At 36.4% G+C, this 21,980-nt stretch overlaps 1 protein-coding gene across 6 annotated transcripts in view; it reads right to left on the reverse strand.

Annotated features, from left to right (window-relative positions):
* Positions 1-21,980, reverse strand: part of NCOA1 (nuclear receptor coactivator 1) — a 241,137-nt gene that overhangs the window by 43,596 nt on the left and 175,561 nt on the right. For all 6 annotated transcript variants that reach the window (XM_039238319.1, XM_039238320.1, XM_039238321.1 and 3 more), the window contains 6 exons: positions 21,219-21,398; positions 19,827-19,922; positions 15,100-15,240; positions 6,819-6,966; positions 4,160-5,480; positions 987-1,167 (listed from right to left, as the gene is read on the reverse strand). In XM_039238319.1, the coding sequence (XP_039094250.1) occupies positions 987-1,167; positions 4,160-5,480; positions 6,819-6,966; positions 15,100-15,240; positions 19,827-19,922; positions 21,219-21,398 (2,067 nt within the window). The remainder of the gene's footprint in view (positions 1-986; positions 1,168-4,159; positions 5,481-6,818; positions 6,967-15,099; positions 15,241-19,826; positions 19,923-21,218; positions 21,399-21,980) is intronic.

A 21,980-nucleotide genomic window follows, 5' to 3' on the forward strand; every position in this document is an offset into this window, starting at 1 on the left:
TGAGTCCTACATCTGATCCCATCAGAAGAAAGACAAGACCAGTCAGGAACACAGGTAGTTTTGAAAGTAAGCTGGTTAGTTTCCAGATTACACAATGGAATTGCCACCACTGCTATTTTAAATTTCAGAATTTAAGTGAAAAAAACTTGACGGCCCTGTCTTCATGGAGTGTTATACTACCAAAGTATCTCTTTGGGCCTAGAGTAGCAGTGACCTATTTCAACATAGCTGTCTCCTAAATGGTGCTCCGTGGGAAAACATGCATTACTCGAGAAAAGGAATTCCATAATTAAGAAAGTATGGTCAATGCTGGGAAATCTAAACTGGTATCTTTAACACAGGATTACTTAAAACCTTTAATATGCACTGTGGAATGGTATATGTGGCATGTAGCATCTTCCCAGTGGATTTTAGCACAAAATCCCTTTTTTCCAACTCCTCAGACTAGTATTCAATGACAACACTTTGGGAAATATAATCTGACCAATACTATTTTTGTGTAAGTCCTGCTATGGAATATTTTAGGTAAGAACACAAAATTATTTGCTTCAACATTAATTACAAAAGGGCAGAAGTTCTACTATAACTTAAAATACACATGATGAGTGAAGTTTATATGTTTAAAAGTAACTGTATATTATTTACAGTGGCAATAATAAAAAGACAGTTCACTCTCTGGGTACCTGGTGGCTCAGTCATTTAAGCATATGACTCTGGATTTTGGCTCACTCATGATCTCATGACGATGCTGACAGCGTGAAGCCTGCTTGGGATTCTCTTTCTCCCTCAATCTCTGCCCCTCCCCTGAGCGTACACACACACACTCTCTCTCTCTCACAGATCAATAAATTAAAAAAAAAAAAAAGAAAAGAAAAGATAGTTTACTCTCAACAAACAAATGGTCTGTGCAGCTATGGTGAGAGACAAAAGCACTAACCCATATTATCATTAAACATTTAAAATGAGGTTTTCTCCTCAACACATACTATTCAGCCTGGACGTGGGTCTGGCAGTGGTGGACTGAAGTGAGGCTGGCAGGGTCTCTGATTTGATGGTTACGTTGGTGACTGCACTGTCCATCCTCTCCGGCTCACATAGGCCTGGCAGCTGGGCTGCCTTCTCCAGCGTGGGTAGTAACTGATCAAACTGGTCAAGGTCAGCTGTAAACTAAGAATGGAAACCAAAGTTAGAAAAAGTATATTCTATACTTTACTTGAATCAATGTAGAAAAAAAGTTCATACTCTATGAGTTAAGTGTGACTATGAGGGATTGAAGAAAGACGAAATAATTAGAAAGATTGGGGCTTCACTGAAATTCTATGAGCTACTAGAAAAAATGTGGATGCTTATGTTATTCATATACTGCAGGGTATAAGATAATATACACATAATATTTGTCTACTATATCTTGGTACAAAATTTACACATTGGAAAAAGAATGGACTGGAAAGAAGTATCAAAAGTACTATGTTACATTGATCATGGATGATTTTTGCTGTCATATATTTTTTTAAATCTTGTAAAATGCCTTACTATATGATGGAATGAAAAATAAATTCACACTGATGTAACTTTAAAATAGTTTGGGAAACATCTTAATAAATAGTACATCAGCTTCAAAGATCCTAGGAAGGTCTCTTCCCACTTGAGGATTTAATAAAATAAGAAACATATCTTCTAGGGGTTCCTGGGTGGCTCAGTTGTTTAAGCATCTGACTTTGGCTCAGCTCATTATTTCACGGTTCTTGAGTTTGAGCTCCATATTGGGCTCTGTGCTGACAGCTCAGAGCCTGAAGCCTGCTTCAGATTCTGTGTTTCCCTCTCTCTGCCCCTCCCCCACTCACTTTCTGTCCCTCTCTCTCAAAAATAAACATTAAAAAATAAATTAATTAAAAAAAAGAAACATATCTTCTAGACTAAAGAGGGTATCCCTACGTCTGTCTGAGGTTATACATAGGAGAAACTGGCCTTTTTTTACAATATTAATTACTAGGATTAGTTTGAGATAATTCATCAACATAAAACAGAGTTTGACTATTTAATGCAACTAAGATTTGTTTCTAGACTGTATAAACAGAATTACATACATGTATTTTTTACATGTCTGACATCTTTCACTTAAGATTACATTTTTGAAGCTCAGAGATCTTGTCACATGTAGCAGTAGTTAATTTATTTTCACTGCTGAATAGTATCCCACTGTATGAACATACCACAGTATGTATATATCCATTTTACTGTGATGGATTTGTGGGTGTCTTCAGTTTGGGGCTAATACAAGTAAAGCTACTATAAATATTTTTGCACATGTCTTTTGTTATACATGTGCAAACAGGACTAATCATAAAGGAAAAGGCTGGCAAACTGGACTACATTAAAATGAAAAACTTCACTTCATCAAAAGTACCATTAAAAGAAAGAAAAGGCAAGTCAAATCATAGAGAAAATGTTTGAAAATATATAACCAATAAAGGTTATTTACATCCAAAAAATGTAAAGAACTCTTATAGGTCAATAAGAAAAAGACAACATACTGGGAAAATGGGCAAGACATTTGAATAGGCAATTCACAAAAGAAGATATCCAAATGACCAATAAATATTTAAGGAAATGCAAACTAAAACTATGAAGTACCACTACCACAGACCGCAGAATGTCTAAAATTTAAAAGACTAAAATACCAACTATCAGCAAGGATACGGAACAACTAGAAAGAATTCTTTGTACACGCTGGGAAAACTAGCATTATCTACTAAAGATGAACATACACATATCTTATAATCCAGCAATTCAACTCTTAGTTTAAACTCAGCAGAAATGCATGTACACGTAAACTAAAACAGATGTATCAGGATTGTACAGTTAATTTTAAAGAGTGAGGGTTTTAATATAGTTACTTAAAGCCGTTTTTCAGCTTAAAAAACACAGTATTAGTTTACTTGTACCAAGAAACATGAGGGATAGCTTCATCCTCAAAGAGTACAATGAAGAATTAACCACAATAGTGTTACTGTAGATAGTACAGAGACAATATGGAGTACTATGAATGCAGGGAGGAAAGAAATGTCTAATGAGGGCTAGAGGTGATGTCTGAACTGCTTTGTGAAGGATGAGGAGAAGTTAAGCAGACATAGAAAGGAGAGCAAGGCAGAAAATGCTTAGAAGAGACATGGCTTATCCCAGGAATGGAAAGGACTTCCATGTGCCTAGAATGCAGTATGACTGAGGGAAGAGAGAGATCTCTGTGAGACGGGGGTAGAACATAACACTACCTCCAGAAATGAAGACCTATGCACACTAAGTGTGAATCTTGTTTCACAATGGAGAGTCATTAATAAGCTGCTTTGTAACAATATCTCCAGCTATCTCATACTTGTCTATATTCCATCTAAATAAGTTGTAAGCTCCTGGGGGAAAGAGACTATATTTTCAGTTTTTCTTAAATTCCTCTGGAGTCCACAGCAACTATTCAATAAATGAAACTGGCTGTTAATTTCACTCCACCCCAACTTCAGCCTAAACATACAGGTTCCTAATCTGTAACAATTTATCCAAAGGTTTATTTGTGTTTACTTCTGTTTCAGGGCCTGTTATGTACACTACTTCTCAGAATACTCGAAGTCCCTCTTCTGATAAGGGCTGAAGGTAGAGAAGAAAAACAGCCTCAGAAAATGCTTCAAAGGAAATTAAACAGCAAAGCAAGCCAGATGAGGCAGACTTGTCCACCGCCTCACACTTCTTTCCCATTTCAGTTATACTGGAGCTTCCCAAACTTAGCTACAGAGTTCCCTGATGAGCTTCTTTAAAATACAGATTTCTGGGTTCTATTTTCCGACTTGGATTCAACAGGTCAAGCTGGGGGGAGGGGGTAGGAAAGGTATGCTTAAAAATCTCCAAAGTTGTGTACTGATTTGACAGAAAGAAGAAAACACCTATTTGCTTAGAGCACCACACTAAAATCGTAGCCCTCCAAAATTCCAAAGAGAACTTTTGAGGGCATCCTGTGACTTTTCGACCATCGATACTAACTTTTTAATATATGCCCAATGGGTAGGACAAAACACACCCTGAATCCAATCTGCTTTACAGGTGGAGGAAAATAAATGAAAAGGGAAAAATAAGTACAAAACTTCATTCTCTAACGTGAGGAATTACATACCTGGCTTTGGGACTCCAGTTTAATTTCCTCAGGAGCAGGTTTGGTCATTGGGGATGAGTTTGTGTTACAAGGATCCATCTGTTCTTTCTTTTCCACTTTTACCTTTACATCATCCAGGCTCAGGTTTGGAGTTGATCTTAAGTCTTTCTCATCTTTATCTAAAAGATATCGTAGGAGCTGGTGGTCTTTTGATTCTTTTTTCTTTGAAGCATCCAGTTCTAGTTTTACGCTCGAGTTCCCTTGTACCTGTCCAGTCACTGACACAGAAGTAGGTGCACTGTCCTTTTTATCAGGCTCGACAGACAAAGTGGTGATATCTGAGGGGCTGCCTTCCTGTAAGAGCCTGTGCAGAATCTTGTGCCGCTCTGTCAGCGAGCTATGAGAGGAGGGGCAAGAGCCGCTCGAAGAGTTAGCAGAGGCTGAGCCAGAAGTGCCTGAGCAAGACAGTACCTCTTTGCAACTTGTGTCTATATCAGCATGCCGCAACTGCTGCTCTGCAGTTGTCGTCAGAAGCTGCACTAGTTTGTGACTGGTTTGGGAGTATTTATTGTCTCCGTCTGAGAGTCTGTCATTGTTGTGCAGAAGCCCAGAATCCAGAGGTTTGCCATCACTAGAGCTGTTGTCGGACTGAATCATTTCATTTAAAATGGATGCGATCTCTTTGTTATCTTTGGACTCAGCTTTTGTGGGCTGTATATTTAATCTGCTAGGTGAATTCTGCGAGCTCATCTGCCTGAGGACTGGAGAACTGGCAGAGAAGCCAACAGAGTTATTGGGTCCTTCATTCATACTCTGTAAAGATGTTACTGGGATGTTTGAATAAGATCGGTTACTATTATTACAGGCAGTACCTGTCATGCCAACGGGGGAGCTTAATGTCGGAATATTAGGAGGAAACGAATTGTTTGGCATCCTGGGCCTTGTTGCCAATCCAGAACTAACTTGTCTCCTTGGAGACATGAACTGTGCAAGAGATATTCCTGTACCTTCCATAGGAGAATTATTGAGGTTTAAAGAGGGGTTAGTGCTCTGGGAACTGGCCTGTCCCTGGTTTAAGGCAACACTGGCTACAATCTGATTTCCAGGTGAGCATCCAAAACTCCCTTGGCTGCTGCTAGAATTGCTATGACTGCTGCTATGGAGGTCTGCGCTCTGTTGGCGGTTTACTCTGGGGGATACCATGTTGTTGCTGGACGGTGGCAATGTGGATGAACGAGCCACACCATGAGCTGGAGAGATACTAGAATTGACGGAGGGGTTTACTCGGGTAATTGACATTCCAGAATTAGTGTCTTCTTGAGGAGAAAGACCACCGTGTTCCCTAGGAGGGGAAAAGACAGTATTCAAACATCTTCACTGGTTTCCACTAAAATAGTTTTATGATGCATATTATAAACCAAGACCATTAACCTCATTAATACTGCAAGCCATCGAGAAAAGAGCCTCCGTATCACTTTAAACTGAAGAAAAACAGTGGACTATTAGTACCACTGTGAAATATTAGCACCACTTAATAGGAAATAGTGCTCAAGGTTCCATAAATTTGATAATGGGTTCAGTTTTATGGGAAAGAAATCTTTTTTGGTCTTAGAAAAAATCCAATGTAGGTACTTTTAAACTTTTCAAAATGTAATATAAATACTTAACATTATAATAATATTTTTGGTTGAGAGAGAAACTTCCCACACCTCTGTTTACAAAGTCTTTATTCATGACTCCCTTGTTACAGCTTTTAAGTATTTCAACTCCAAAGAGGAAGACTGGGTAAGGAAAATACTGTGTCACTGATGTAAAAATTAAAAAGGGTGATATGCAGACATAGCAGATGTTTTGAAAGAGAAATCACAATATGAAAAAAAGAACTGTGCTAATTCCACTCACAAGCATAAATTAAACTAAAATTAGAAAAAAACAGAATACTGAATTCAGATTTTCATCGAGCTCTTTACTCAAATCCATAATTATGACAACAGATTTGTGACTGGTATTACCATGTTCCAATAAGCAAATACATCAGATGAGGAAAAGATGAAGTGAGGGGAAATGTCTTTGTTTTTGTTTAATGCTACATTTTAAATAGTTGCAAATGTAGGGCTTTGAATAATTCATAGGATAAAAGAATGGTTCCATGAATTTACCATATATACCAATGTAAAATGTATTTAGAGAGGGGAACAAATTAGAGGCAATGACACTCAAAAATATCAAGTTGATAGTTTAATGACTTGTAGTTTCAGAAACTGTCAACTTGAACTCAGGAGCCATCCAGTCTGAACTAACGAAAAGATAACACTTTTAAAAATAAAAATATTAACAAACTCTGAAACCTTTTATAAGACCAAAGTTCACATGTGGAAAGTTGGATATTTTTAGCCACCTTTTCAGTTTTTACTCCTGAAACACATTATTTTCATCCTAACCTTTCCTGTGTTCCGTTTAAAAAAAAACAACAACAAAAACAAACAACCAATAAGGCTACTATTACACAACAAAACTATAAAACCCAGTAGGGATATATTGATTATACACTCATCACACTAGCTTAATGCCTAATTTAGAAGTTTTGTTTTCTAGCCATTAAGAGTATAAAAAAATTTTTCTCTAAGAAGAGATATGTGAACTGACTTATTTCATATGAAGCTCTCCAAATAAGTAGTACCTGTCGATGATATGAATTCCCATGATGAAAGGCTGCATGTCTGGACTTTGAGGGTAGCAAAGTTTACACTTGGTGTGGGCGCTAAGCATTGTCCCATCATTCAATATGAATCTATAGGATGGGCTGGAGGCAGTGCCACGAGTCATCACTGTTTCAAACAAAAGAAAAACCTAGTTAAAATTCTGACACTTGCACTTTGGGTGGAGGAGAGTTCCCACGCCTTACTTCTACCTCAAACCTCATTTTAAATGCCCTCCCAATCGCTGCCTGCTCAGAGTCAAAACACAGAATAGTTCAGACAAAGCAGAGATCTGAGGGGGGAAAAGGATTTCGGTTGAAATGGACCATTTGATGACAAGCTTTCATGTAGTGCTACTTAAACGAGTGCCTCCTCACATAAGTTAAAATTATCAAGAAACTTCAAACCAGGCAAAAAATCAACCTTAATCTTTCCCCATAATAGGACAGCTCTTCAAATTAAGAGTCCTTTAAAAATACCAGGAAGTAATCTTCTTTCCCTTCCCTTTCAGTATTAACTCAAACAAGTCTTTTTCTTTTTTTTCCTTCTTCCCTTTGCTGGCTGATTTTTTTAATGACAGCTTTACTGAGATGTAATTCATATACCATCAAATTCTCCCTCTCTAGGTTTTTATTAGTATGCAGAGTTACTTAACTGAAATTAAAATTTAATTTTTCCCACAGGAATGTAAATCACTAAGGTCCCACCTGACAAATTATTATATTCACATATATGTATTGTTTTTGGTGTCTGAATTTAGTGTAGTTAAGCAAATTGATAAAGCTAATGGTTACTAATATAAAAAACAAAAACTAGGTTAAGGCAGTCAAATCACTATATAAATAACATAAAGCTTTATTAATAGCAGATAAATTCTAGCTGTATTGGTAAGTATTTATTAAATATGTAAAGGCTATCCCATACTAAGTAAGAAAATGTCATTGGTATTTTAGCAACATAATAAAATTCTATTTTAAGAAAGGTTTAGTAGGTAGATTCAGCTATGTCAAGGTTAAAAACCTATTCACTGAAACACAAGAATTACTACCACAAATGACTATTTCAATTTAGCCTGTAATAAATGTAATAAATGTTAGTCCTATGCTTCAAAGACATGTCAGAAAGCTCTTCTATTACACTTTAAAGACATGTTACAAAAAAGTTAAAATGACCAATTAATAAATATTTTTTGAAGACACATATTACTTTAAGTAAAGAGAAGACATACTCTCTTTTATTGCCGTGGGTATACTTTATCTACTGAAGTGGGCATAACCCATTGTAAATCTATGGCCATAAACAAATCAAACTAAGTACCACAATTAGGATATAAACTTGATCAAAAGGATTAAGATTTATGTCCAACCAACCACATTCCTTACCCATCTGGCAATTTCAGCCAAATCACTGGTACATTTACCAAATGTAACATACAGAGAAGTTTAGTACTTAATGAAATTACATCTAATGAAAGAGAGTCTTAAAGGAAATGAATAGTTTTTGTATAAGGATATAAATAAATGTTTGCTCTACCTAAACCCCAAACTGTTCAATCTTTTTACCAATATATTTTGGAAAATATATCTACAACAAAAAAGTAGCATTTTAAGATAAATTATTAACTTGGGATAATGATAAAACTATAGCTATTAAAGGGCCAGGCAAGATATATTGCATGTTATTTTGCTTATGTAATTTTGTCTATTTCTTCATCATTGTTTATTTACCTTAGGATCGCCCCATTTTGCTGGAAAACACTGGCTCTTCACTATTGAGCAGCACTGTCCAACATGGTAGCCACCAGCCATATGTGGCTATTTAAATTTAAAATTAAGTAACATTTTAAATGCAGTTCTTCCGTCACACTAGCCACATTTCAACCAGTTAATAGCTACATAGGGATTGTGCCTCCCGTACTGGAGAGTACTGCTATATACAATCGGACTACCACTTACATTTCCAATCTTATTTTTCATTGCTTCCTAAACATTTCTTCTATATCTATTTTTTTTATTAACTATTTATTTATTTTTCAACTTACATCCAAGTTAGTTAGCATATAGCGCAATAATGATTTTGGGAGTAGAATCCAGTGATTCATCCCCTACATATACCACCCAGTGCTCATCCCAACAAGTGTCCTCCTTAGTGCCCCTTGCCCATTTAGCCCATCCCCCCTCACCCAAAGCCCCTCCAGCAACCCTCAGTTTGTTCTCTATATTTAAGAGTCTCTTACGTTTTGTCCCCCCTCTCTGCTTTTATGTTATTTTTGCTTCCCTTCCCTTACGTTCATCTGTTTTGTATCTTACATTCCACATATGAGTGAAGTCACTTCTGTATCTCTTTAAAGAAGAGATAGGTAACTTCAGACGTTTATTTTTCTTCATCAGCTAAAATAAACATAAGGGCTAGTACTGTGCCTCATTCTTGTTTTCCACTCTCCTTGAATTGTGTACAGTGCTTTGCATATAAAATAACCTAGTAAGTACTTCCTGATTGACCCTCAGCTTGAATCTCACCTAAAGAGATTAATAATGACTTGTGATCAACTACTGTGGCTTTTCTTTAAAAGGGACGGATTTTAAATCTTAGATGTGTTCTCAATGCTTATGTCTCAGTTTATGTTCTTGCTCTTATATGAATCTGGACTTAACTTTTGTAATGAAAGTTAATAGAGAGAAATTTCTTGATTTGTTGGTAAGCTGTATAAAGTGAGAAAGAATGAGAAACTCAGACCAGCATGGGAACACTAAGATACTTAATGAGGATTACAGAAACATCATTGGTCCTTTGGTAAATAGGTTGCCTGTAACTTGTAGGACTATAGCTATCTAAACTAGTAAAAATTCCAAAATTGGGGAAGCCCTAGTAACTTTATTCAAAGAAACCGCTACATTTAAAATTTTCAAGTTAGATTATTTATTTTGGATGACAGTGTGTGGAAAAAAAATTAACACATAATTCACAGTCTTTGAAAAGAAAAAAAGGTAATATTAAATATAATAAAGATTTCGTTAGAACTTAATTAAGACTCTCCAGTTAACTAAAATTCTTCTGGCACTCAATTGTTCAGACAGAAAGGTAAACAGGAGAGAACATGGACCAATGAAAAGAATAAGAGCCTAGAAATCAGATTTAGGCTTGAATTCTGACTTTGTCATTTCCAAGTTTAGGACTTCATAATGCAAATTAACTTTTGCCCATTATCACTAAAACAGAGCTATAATGTTGTGAGATAATATCTCGTATGGAGCCTAGTACATAACAGGTACTGAATGAATATTTCCTGAATAAAAACCAAAGAGAAAACAAACAAACACAAAGTACATTCAACCAATCCCTAGATACCATTCACACCAAAAGCTTCAACCCTATATAACAATCATTAATATTTTGAATTGAGACATGATTTTATAGCTTTACAGAGCTGGCTGGATAAACATTTGTTCTGCACACCAAATTTTCACTTTAAGTAGGTTTCCAGGTTTACGCCTGGACAAAAGTATTTGGAATGTCATTTTGATCACAGGTCCTGGTCTTGGTTTCCAATCTAGGTTTGCAGGTATACAGCTAACTACTATTGTGATCCCTGACTACTGTGTCCATTTCTAAAATTGTTAGAACACTTAGTGGGGAGGGATACTACTGATGTGGTTATTATTGACACCCCAGAAACTCTTCTAGGAACCTTTAAAATAATAAGCTGTTTTCATCCCCCCTCAGAATAAGCCTCAACAGAGCTATGAGGCAAAGAAAACCATTCCCTCTGGTCATAGCAGCTGTAAAACTAGAGCTATTTGGGTTTGTGACTCCACCAGTCTGGTGCTGAGATCACCACAAGGAGCATGCGCTACAGATGGTAACTGTACGGGCAGGTATAAAATGTATAGCAGGCCAACGCCAGGAGAGATTTCTTTTTCCTTTTGGTATTTCTCTAGATATATGCAGAAAGAACGCAATTTTAAAAACTGTTATTCAGACAAAGAAAGTTACCCCTCGATGCTCTAAGATATTCAATCACCAATGAGCACAACCTATTCAGTATATCAAAATTCTAAAAAAGAAAAATAAATTCATATTTTAAAGACTTTCAACAAGCCTGATAAAAAAAGATTTTCAGTTAACTCTGTGATAAGGACCATGGAAGTAACCACATTACATAAATCTCAGAGGACATTCTGGTTAATCATTCATATGGGTGCTTATGTTTTATAGCAATGCTTCCAAACCTCTGATACTATAAACTCCTTTTGTCTTGTGAGTTTTAAAATTAAAATAACTTTATTTTGTGATTATAACATTGATAGAGAAATGAACAAAGAATAAGATAAAGTCATTTGTAATCCCATCACTCAGCGATAACCACTGTTAACATTTTGAAAACCTTCTAGAATTGGATAAATAAACATACAAGAGTGAGGTCCTACTATATATGCTGTGCTTTGCCTAATTTTCAATATAATAATATATCATGGGCATCTTTCAAAGCCAAGAAATGATGATCCATTACATCACTGATAATAAGCAGAAGTTCCATAAAACTTTCCTAGGTTATCTAGACCAACATTCCCATGAATGCTACTCTCCCTAAATGCTGATTGATGTGCTACAAGAAGAAGTATTCTGAGGAAAAATAAATCTGGATAACAAACAGGTACCTTTAAGGTGGAATCTCCCAGAGACTTAAATACCTTAATTATGTCTTATGAATCCCCCAGAGTGGGAGACTGAAACATTTCCCCAACTTAATTTAGCATGAAACGTTATTTCTTAGTTATAGGTAATAACATCTTGTGGAACATAGGTTTATGTTTTCCAAACTTCTCTGTAAGAAAACATCTTAGACTATACTATACACTCTGATTCAGTAGTATGGGTGGAGTCCAGGAATCCGGTTTAACAACTTCCCTTGATGAATCTTATCAAGGACCTTTGGGAAGCATTTAACCCAAACCTTTCTTTAAAGAAATGGTTCTCAATTGAACCAAATCTAGAAAACCTTTTAAAACCATATACACCTACAAGGACCTAGTTTAACAAGTTCCTCAGGTGATTGTGATCCCCATTTCTTCCTAATCTCAGTGGAGAGCCAGTACTGTAATCTAGTTCATGCTGAATGTTCCCACATATTCTTTGGCTGAAATGTGTGTTTGGTTTTTTTTCCTTCCAAATTTGATTCTGGAAAATAAAATGGCAAACCCCCTTTAAAAGCAGTCCACGAGGGGTGCCTGGGTTGCTCAGTTGGTTGAGCATCTGACTTGGGCTCAGGTCAAGATCTCACGGTCTGTGAGTTCAAGCCTCATGTTGGGCTCTGTGCTGACAACTCAGAGCCTGAGGCCTGCTTCAGATTCTGTGTCTCCCTCTCTCTCTGCCCATCCCCCGTTAATCCTCTGTCTTTCTCAAAAATAAACATTTAAAATTTTAAAAACAAAAAGCAGTCCATGACTGGGGGGCTCCTGGGTGGCTCAGTCAGGTGAGTGTCTGACTTTGGCTCAGGTCATGATCTCACAGTTTGTGGGTTCGAGCCCCACGTTGGTCTCTGAGCTGACAGCTCAGAGCCTCGAGCCTGGTTTGGATTCTGTGTCTCCCTCTCTCTCTCTGCCCCTCCCTTGTTCACTCTCTGTCTCTCAAAAATGAATAAATGTTAAAAAAAATTTTTTTAAAAAGCAGTCCATGAGCTATCTCTGTCAAAAGCAGATGGAAAACTAAGCTAGGAACTAATTTAAAGTTTAACGCATATTAAGATTTTCTACCAGCCACTACCTTCAAACAGTAAGTTAATGCAGAGAAAAAAACCAAACATGCCTACATATCAATCACTATGGAGTTTTACAAACTTAACTTTTCAAAACATCACACAAAATCAAGTTTCACACAGTGACATAATTTCACTCTTTAACACTGTCCTTAAGTAAATAGGGAGCAAATGCAAATATACACCTCTTCTGACTCTGGACAGACCTCAAACTTGATGTACTTAAGCACAGCCCGGGGAGTTTAAGATATGTAAGCCCTCACAGATTTTCATTCAGCTGGCCAACATCTTTAACAGATGATCCCCTTGTGTTTCATGGACTTTAGTTCTTTTTTTTTTTAACCAGGTAAGATAATCTGAATATAAAATATCAGAAGAAGATGTGTTGAATTCATGAACATTGGCAAATTGTCCAGAATCTCCAAAATACTATATAATCAGTCATGTGAACTCTGGACACCAGTGCTGAGAAAAATACAAGTTATCTCTATTAAGGAATGTTTTCTTCCCAAAAGAAGTGGAAGAAAAGGACATGAAGAAATGACTAATAGGGAAAAGGTGTGAACTATATTTCTTTACATTTTACTCTAAATTGTTTTATTTCATATGTGAAGAACAGTTACTTGTTACACTTTAATCAATCTGTGTTTTATAGAGAATTCTTAACGATTTAGAAACACATAAACTGTGGTTCAGTCACATCTACAGGGAACCCAGTCATTTAGACAATGAGACAATAATCTGGACCTATTCTGCCTTGGTGGAAGTATATACAAATTACAGGCAAATAAAATTAAGTCATTCAGGTAAAGTCTTGGAAGTCCCAACTTAAAAAGTTAAGGTAAAAACTTAGAGTATATACTTCAGCATTAGGCAGTGAATGGAGATAGTGCTTCGAGACTCAAACTTATGCAAAAGTCAAGTGCCATTCTTGGTGGCGAGAGTCACGAAGTTTGCAATCAGTAAATGGCATTATAGTTGCTTACTGCAATGGTTTCCAAACCTGACTGCACTTCAGAACTGCCTGGGGACTTAAAATATAGATTCTCCGGGAGCCCAGGTAGCACTGTCGGTTAAGTGTCTGACTCTTGGTTTAGGCTCAGCTCATGATGTCATGGTTTGTGAGTTCGAGCTCCACATTGGGCTCCATGCTGATTGGGCAGAGTCTGCTTGGGATTCTCTCTCTCCTTCTCTGTCTGCCACTCCCCCACTCACTCACTCACTCTGTCTCTTTCTCAAAAATAAATAAATTTAAAAAATTTTTTAAAAATACATAGATTCTTGGTTTTATCCACTGAAATATCATCTTTGGGGAAGATATCAGTCTAGTCAGAGTCCCACTGGGGAACTATTAGTCTCTGCAGGAAGTGGTCCCAATAATAACCAAACTAGTGAGATTCATATAGATGGGTTCCTAAAAAACAAACAAGCAAAAAACAAATAATTAAGCTGCTTCCTTTCCACATACCGCCTGGAAGCAGCTGACCTACAGTGTAATGAATGGCAAATCATCTGTAAAGTTAGGAAACCTATAATGGGGAAATATTAAAATTAAGAAGGGTGATAGAATAATGAAAAATATTTTTAAATTGCTTTTTAGGAAGAGCCATACAAAGTGTCTCTTTGCAAAGAAACTATTAGAGAATACAGAATAAATTATACTGGGAACAGAGCATTAGGCTACCGTAATTATGTGTTATTTTTAAAGTATATCAAAACCCTCACCTCTGAAACTCTATGAACTTTCTCAAGTAATTTTCCCTATGTTTCCTATAATATTTACATGATAATAAAAAATTGTTAAGTCCCGTAAGGGCAAGGAATATACTTGCTTTATCTTCTACAGTACTATGACACAGCATCTATATAATTATTAATTTCATATGACATATTTTTAACTTGAAACTTCAACATGAGTCAGGTGATACAGGTGCCATAACAGTAATGAAGTAAACATGTACGATACAGACTTCTGTATTAATTAGAAGCCCTTTCACATGCTTCTGCTGGGAATGATCTTCAAAAGCCAGATGAAATTATCACTTTGTCTCTGAAGCCATCCCTGATTCTCCAAGTCAGAATTAATTTTTTTTTCCTTTGGTTATATCTCTAAGGTATAAGCCCATGTCACACTGATCTTTAAAGTTGTCCTAGTATATTTTGAGCTCCTTGAGGGCAAAACCCTGCTTATTAGTCATCACTGTATCCCTGCCATCTGAAATAGTGTTCTACGTAAGTGAAAAACTTGATACATGTCTGCTGAATGAATGAATGAATGAATGAGTGAGTGACCACCACATGATATCCTCTTCTTTAAAATGTGTATCCCAAACTCAGGATCCACTCATGAATTACTTTGCTTACCCATTTCTTCCTTTCCTAAAGCTGATTATTGCAAAAACTGTAATTTGGAGAAAATACTTATCAAGCCATAAATTCTATATAAATTACTTGATATTAATAAAAAGCAAGGTTAATGAAAATAATTAAGAAAGAAAAAACTTTACCTTCTTGAAATAGTTGTCTGGCATAAGATGGTTCTCTGCCCTGAGGTTGGAAAAAAGCATAAATGCACTTCCTCACTAAATCTTCCCAGCCAGTTCTGCCAGCAGCTCTCAGGGAACTGGTATCAATAGAGATGATTTTGCCTGCATGAAGGATGAAAGTTTACGTTTGTGATAGCTTCTTGATATAAGTCATCCATATTTCAAAATTAACAACTACACCTAAGAAATATGCTGCCGCTCCTAAATGCTTAATGGACAAAAACATTAATGAACTATTAATTTTTATTACATATGGTAACAAAATCAATCACTTACAGGACAATAAAAAAATGATTTGACCTTGTGGGTGTTGCATATTAGTACATCATATGCTAAGAATCCATTCCAGTGAAGCATTAAAATCATACCATAAAGGCCTGAAGCTGCAGAGGCTAATGTAGGTCCAACTGGTCCTGTTGACTCTTTGGGTCCTACTCTCTCTATCCTAATGACTGGAACACTTATTGGGGAAGGAGAGGCAGAGATGAAATATTTTATTTTGTTTTAAATTAATTTCCAATAACTAAGTGAAGAAAAAATGAGAAATTAGGCAAGACCTTCCTTTTCTACCTCTTCTTGGGCATTTGTGAGTAAACAAAGACTGAAGGCAATAAAAGTTACATCAGAAAAATATATGTCAGAGCATAAGATTTGCTAGACCTTCTGCACAAAGAACAAATGCTTTATAAAATGTAGTGATGATTTGCTATTGTTATCCTATTTGAACAAATTTCCTGGATAGCTGTGGAAGAATTCAGGTAAATTATTCCTTAGTTAACCAGGGGCTAATTGATCCAGTTTGGGATTGTTCAGATCTGCTTTATTTCGTGGTGCAATCTAAGATTAACACAAAATAATATAGGTTATATAATATATATTAATAATGGAATAATTAATAATATAGGTTATAGAATACATATATTAGATTAGTAACATGAAAACCTGCAAGCCCACAATCCAACTTCAAAACTTGAACATGACATATACCATCTCATCATGTGTATACTCCTCACTTGCCACATCCTCTGTTTGTACAGTCTCCTGTCAAGGGACATCTAAATTGTTTCCCGTTTTTCCTGTTTGTTTGGTTTTGTTTTGTTTTTTTTTAATATTACCATCAGTGCTTCTGTGAACATCATCTACATTTTCCATGGTGCATGTGTGTGAGAGTATCTCTAGGGTATATATGTAGGAACAAAACTGCTGAGTCAAAGGTAATGTGAATGTTCAACTTTATAATATTAAACTGCTTTCTAGGAACTTATATAGGAGTTACTCTTAATCCACTATCCTCTTCATCACTTGGGGTACTGTCAGTCTTCTTTATTTTTTACATTTAGTAGGTGAAAAATGTTTATGCTCTCAATTTGTACCTCCCAAATAATAAGGTTGAGTGTTTTTCATGTTTTCTCTTCTGTGAATGTCTGATTTGTCTTTTCCTTATCTTCCCTCTTCTCACAATCAACTAAAATCTATTTACTGTATTGTTTGTGTGTCCTCATTTTGACTAATCTCTACTATCTAAATTTTACTTGTTTTGTTTAGAAATAAATGTATTAGGCCTCTTTAAGTAAGAGTCTTGAATCTGATGAGTCTGATAAGGCTGTTGCCCAAGTCTGGTATAAATGTAAATGGTAGAAATTTAAACTTAAATAAGAAATTTTGTAATAGAAGAATAGTTTGGGCAAAGTCTGATAAACACTTGATTGCAACCAAATACAATTCTAGATTTTCTAAGAATTATAATTATTTAATCTTTGTCTCTTATTACATCAGAGATCAAGAGGTGGTTATAGCATGATCTTCACATGTAACAATGCTTGTAACAGGCAATGACTAAGGAAAGGGTGTGTGTGTGTGTGTGTGTGTGTGTGTGTGTTCATGTCTGTACTAACCACAAAAGAGCAAGAGTCTACAACTGCAGGATTGGGAGAAAGTGATTAGATTATTAGCAATGGTAACAAATGATTAGGTAAATACAGTGACTATCTAGAAAGAGAATCACGAAGAGGTTGATTTAGAGTACCTCTGTTTGATAGAGGAAAGTTTAACCAACCAACCAGACAAACCGATACACTACTATTCAACCAACCAACCAACCAACCAACCAACCAATAAGCCCCTGTTCAACATTTCCTGGTAGAAGACTTTCTCTCTCTCTTTTTTTTTTTAATATTTTATTTATTTCTAGGAGAGAGAGAGAGAGAGACAGCGTGAGCAGGGGAGGGTCAGAGAGAGAGGGAGTCACAGACTCTGAAACGGGCTCCAGGCTCTGAGCTGGCAGTCAGCACAGAGCATGACGCGGGGCTCAAACCCACGAACCGCGAGATCATGACCTGAGCGAAAGTCGGACGCTTAACCGACTAAGCCACCCGGGCGCCCCGACTTTCTCTTTTTTTAAGGGACATGAAAACCACCCCATGTAGAGTTAAAACTACTACTAAAATTTAAGGAATTAAATATCTAATACTTATTGTAGCTAGTTTATTATTTTTTAAGTCTAAATCAATTTGATGATATCATTGTTTTACATTTTAAGAACACTTGTATTTCTTTGATACCTTTTTATTTGCCTTCTATTTTACATTTCCTCTGGTATCTTTTATGTAGTAAGTGTATACAGTACAGTGATGTCCTTTAAATAGTGCTTTCATGAAAAGCGATGCACGAGAAAGGAAGAATTTTATATTAGGGCCTACGGATGTCTGTTCTCAACAATTAGCTGTAAGTATGGTTTTGGAAAAGTCACCATTCCATCATCTGTAAAATGGGTAGGGTAGTCCTTGAAGGTTTATAATTATTTTATGATTCAGAGCTCAGTTTTAAACTTTTATGCATTTATTTTTAAATCAGGTATATCTAAGATATTAATGTTGGGCCCTTGGCCAGAAACAAAACTATCAGTAATAACAGTGTTCCTATGGGATGATAGTCTTCTCTAAAACAATTCATGGTTCAATTTGTAGAAATGCGGTATGAGGAAAAGCTGAAATATATTGTTCCTAAATTACCCTCATAATTTTTAGGCACCCTTTGTCTCCCACATTTATCCTGTAGCCTAACCATCATTCTTTCTGGAAGGCTTTTATTCCGCTATCTCACCAGCCCTTACTTGGTTTTACTGACACAAAAGACCAGTTATCTTTTTCAAAGGGCGCTATTTTTCCTCCATGCCATAGTGGTTTTGGTTTTCAATAAAGGTTATTAAATTTTTCCAGAGCTGTTCATTGGTATAAAATGGAAAAGGACATGTAGATGGCAGACTCAAAAAGGGAATGAAGAAAGTTACGGTAAGTGATAATTACTACACTCAGATTCTGTATCTCCAAGTCCCAGATATTCCCTTTACTATAGTCTATTATTTGTGTTAATTTATCCCTGCCTACTCTTTAGTAAGAGCAGCTGGGAGCTTATCTTTAAAAACACAAGAATGAAGCACACAATAGGAATATTTATTGTGACTAAAAAATTAATAAGTATTGTAACCAATATTAATAAGTGTTATAAATAATGGTAAAGGTCAAAAAGTACATTAAAACTAAATTTTCACAAAGAATAAAATTTTGTGGAAATGACTGTTTAAATCTTGGCCAGCTAAAAAAATATATCTGTAGTATCTTAGGCCTATTTTCAAGTGAGAGAGGCAGTGATACATACCTCACTCTGATGTAAAAGTATGAAACTTGATGTGTTCAAAGTGAAGATCACATAACATATGGAAAATGCTATGTAAAACTGTAAAGAACAACAATTTGTTTTGGCTGAAAATCAAATCTGAAGCAGGTCTTTACAAAGAGGGCCTTCTTTTCCAGCAGGTCTGCCATTACTTACTCTGGGGTCTGCTGCCCTTCTTTCAGCTCCCCTGCCACACCGAGGGCCTTCACAGCTCTCCTTCCTCAATCAGAAGGGCTCTGGCCGCACCAGGACCCTCCTCACCAGCCTCCAACCCCGTGCGAAGCTCACACCACCTCATACTTTGGAGCTTAGGCCTTCGTATCAGCTCCTCAGACGGGTGCTGGTTAACCAGCTAATTTAAAAACAGGTTCTCCCTATTAGTTTCCCTTTTGCCATCTCACACCTTTTCCATCATAAAGTGTACCAAAGTTTGTAATTACGTTATTGATTTTTGGCTCAGCCATGTATACCCTGAACAGTCACACATAGTGACATGCACTTCTAGGCACTGAATCAGTATGTGCTGAATACATTTAAAGAAAAAGAAGAAAGGAAAAAGAAATAGCTAGGTACATTAAGCATAATTTTAAAGCCACCATTTATAAATAAGTATATTTACATCTACATTGCCAAATTTCTTTAAAAATGTTATTCCATGATTATGAAAAATAATTTATAACCAAAACAATATGTGAATAGTTATAATATTCTCCCCAGCACCCTGCCCATGACAATGATTATAGCAGCCAAACTGCACCAGATCAATGGGGCATGTGAGTGGCTCAGTCGATGAAGCATGAGATTCTTGATCTTGAAGTTATGAGCTTGAGCCCCACATTGGGTGTGGAGTTTGCTGAAAAGTAAAACCTTAAAAAAATAAAAAATAAAATAAAAATAAAATGCACAAGTTCAAGACGATCATTTTTTGTATAAGACTAGTGAACAGAGGCTGAATAGCAGAGAACAGAAGAACAAAAAATTTTGGATGTAATTCTAAACTTTGCAGTTAGTACCTGTAGTATCTTGCTTGGTCATAAAGGATTCTACACCTGTAATAGCTGGAGGTCGAGGTAATCGCCGTGCAATACAAATCAAACATGACTGGAAATCTGCCCAAAACAAGAAGGGAAAGTTGAAGAAAAGAGGGCAGAAAACAGTTCACATCTATCATTTGCCACTCGTGGTTAATTATAAAAACATCACATTATGGGATCTGACACAATATCAGAGCCACTCTGATCTAATAATATGATATCAGAGATCAAATTGCTGGTAACCAAAAACTGGCAGCTCCAGGTAGAGATCTAGTTAGCATTCATTATTCCTTCATGCTGAATGTTCTGACATAAACCAGAGGAGACAGGTGCATCTGTGTACTTGCATGATAACAACTTGAAGAAGTAGTTTTCACTAGATTTAAGCAACACAGTGAATTTTTTAAAATACAGTCTTTAGTCAATTTCCAATAGTTATCAGTACTTAATGGCAACAAAGTTTATTCTTATAACCACTGTGCAAATAATAAGAACCATATGACAAAAAGATTTAACTCTTTCTGAAGAAACATTATTTTGCCCCTGATAAAGGACTTTATGTTGTTAGGACCCATACTTTTTTCAAAGTGCCATTTCCAATTTTTTTTTGAGTGCTACACACAACATCACATAGCTAAACATGAACTTCATATAAGAGAGGCTGGCACTGACATGTATATTTTACAAAAACTCCTCAGTTGACTGTGCCACCCATTCACGGGTGAAGCCTGCTAAATGCATGGCCTTTTTTTTGCATCTGATTAACTTCTCATCTACTACTTTCCCTAGTCCTTACTCCAGTTTCCAATTTGTGGTGTTCTTAACTTAGCTCAGCCTAGTTCACATGGAAAACTCACCCACTGTCAGAGATTTTAATCAATGCCATGTTGATACCATGTTCATATTAGAGCTTCAGCTGTGTTTTCATCTGTTCATAAGCTTTCTCCTTATAAATTACCTTGTATGGCCTCAAAAATGCTAACTCTATTCTCCAATGTTCCCCACACTCTAAACTTGAAACTTTCTAAAAATCAGAGCTGTTCAACAGCCTGCTATATCTGGTACATTTCCAACTGGCAGCAGTTAGCTACGTCTCTTATTTCTAGGCAGCAAGTTGGTTTGAATTTGACATTTTAGTGGAATGCCAGCTTAAAACTGAGAGTTTGGGGGCATTTTAAAGGGGGGAGTCTAGATGTTGGCAGTTTTTTCCTAAGTATTAAGAAATATACAGTAAAATGAATAGCCATTATGATGCATAATATAGTGGCCAAAAACACTATCTGAAAAGGGCTATTTATAATCAATTACCTCCTTGATCTTTCAAACCACGGAAAAAGCGATCAAACACCTTAAAATCACCCTTTGTTTTACCTTCTCCATCCTCTTGAATTGATTTTGGCTGTGACACCGTAAAACACTGCATTACTTCATACCGCTGGCAAGCTTCTTGGTTCTCGGTGCCTGGCTCATCTGGAGGGTGAATTAGCATCCTGCAGTTAAAGGTATGGCTATTTCGTCGTGTTGCCTCTTGAGGCCAAGGAACTCCATTTACTGTGGAAGAAATATTGGTTATATGTCCATGAATAAGGTGAAAAACTCGGAAGGTGCAAAAGACATACCTTCAGCCATCTGCTTCATCAGATACTCAGATGAAAAGATCTCTTCAGGTCTCACATCATCCTGATGCAATAGTATACTTATCTTCCTTAGCAAATCTAAATGTCTACCGATTAGAAAATTGTAAAATTTTCTAAGAGATTGTGTAGGACTTCTCCCCTCAAAAATAATGCCTTACAAATTCCTAATTCATTTAACAGTCTTTATAAATAGTTAAAGAAAAAATTAAAAATTTATACCTTCCTAGCTGTTTTGCTCAGATTTTTACAAGCAGTTAATTATTGCACTTTTCTATTTATTTCCAGTTACATTCTGGAAATGAAAAACTGATTGGAGGGGTGCCTGGGTGGCTCAGTTGGTTGAGCGTCCGACTTCAGCTCAGGTCATGATTTCACAGTCTGTGGGTTCGAGGCCCGCATCGGGCTCTGTGCTGACAGCTCAGAGCCTGGAGCCTGCTTCAGATTCTGTCTCCCTCTGACCCTCCCGTGCTCACTCTCTGTCTCTCTCTCAAAATAA

Source organism: Hyaena hyaena, unplaced genomic scaffold, assembly GCF_003009895.1.
Source record: "Hyaena hyaena isolate Hyena2069 unplaced genomic scaffold, ASM300989v1 scaffold_138, whole genome shotgun sequence".
Classification (NCBI taxonomy): domain Eukaryota; kingdom Metazoa; phylum Chordata; class Mammalia; order Carnivora; family Hyaenidae; genus Hyaena; species Hyaena hyaena.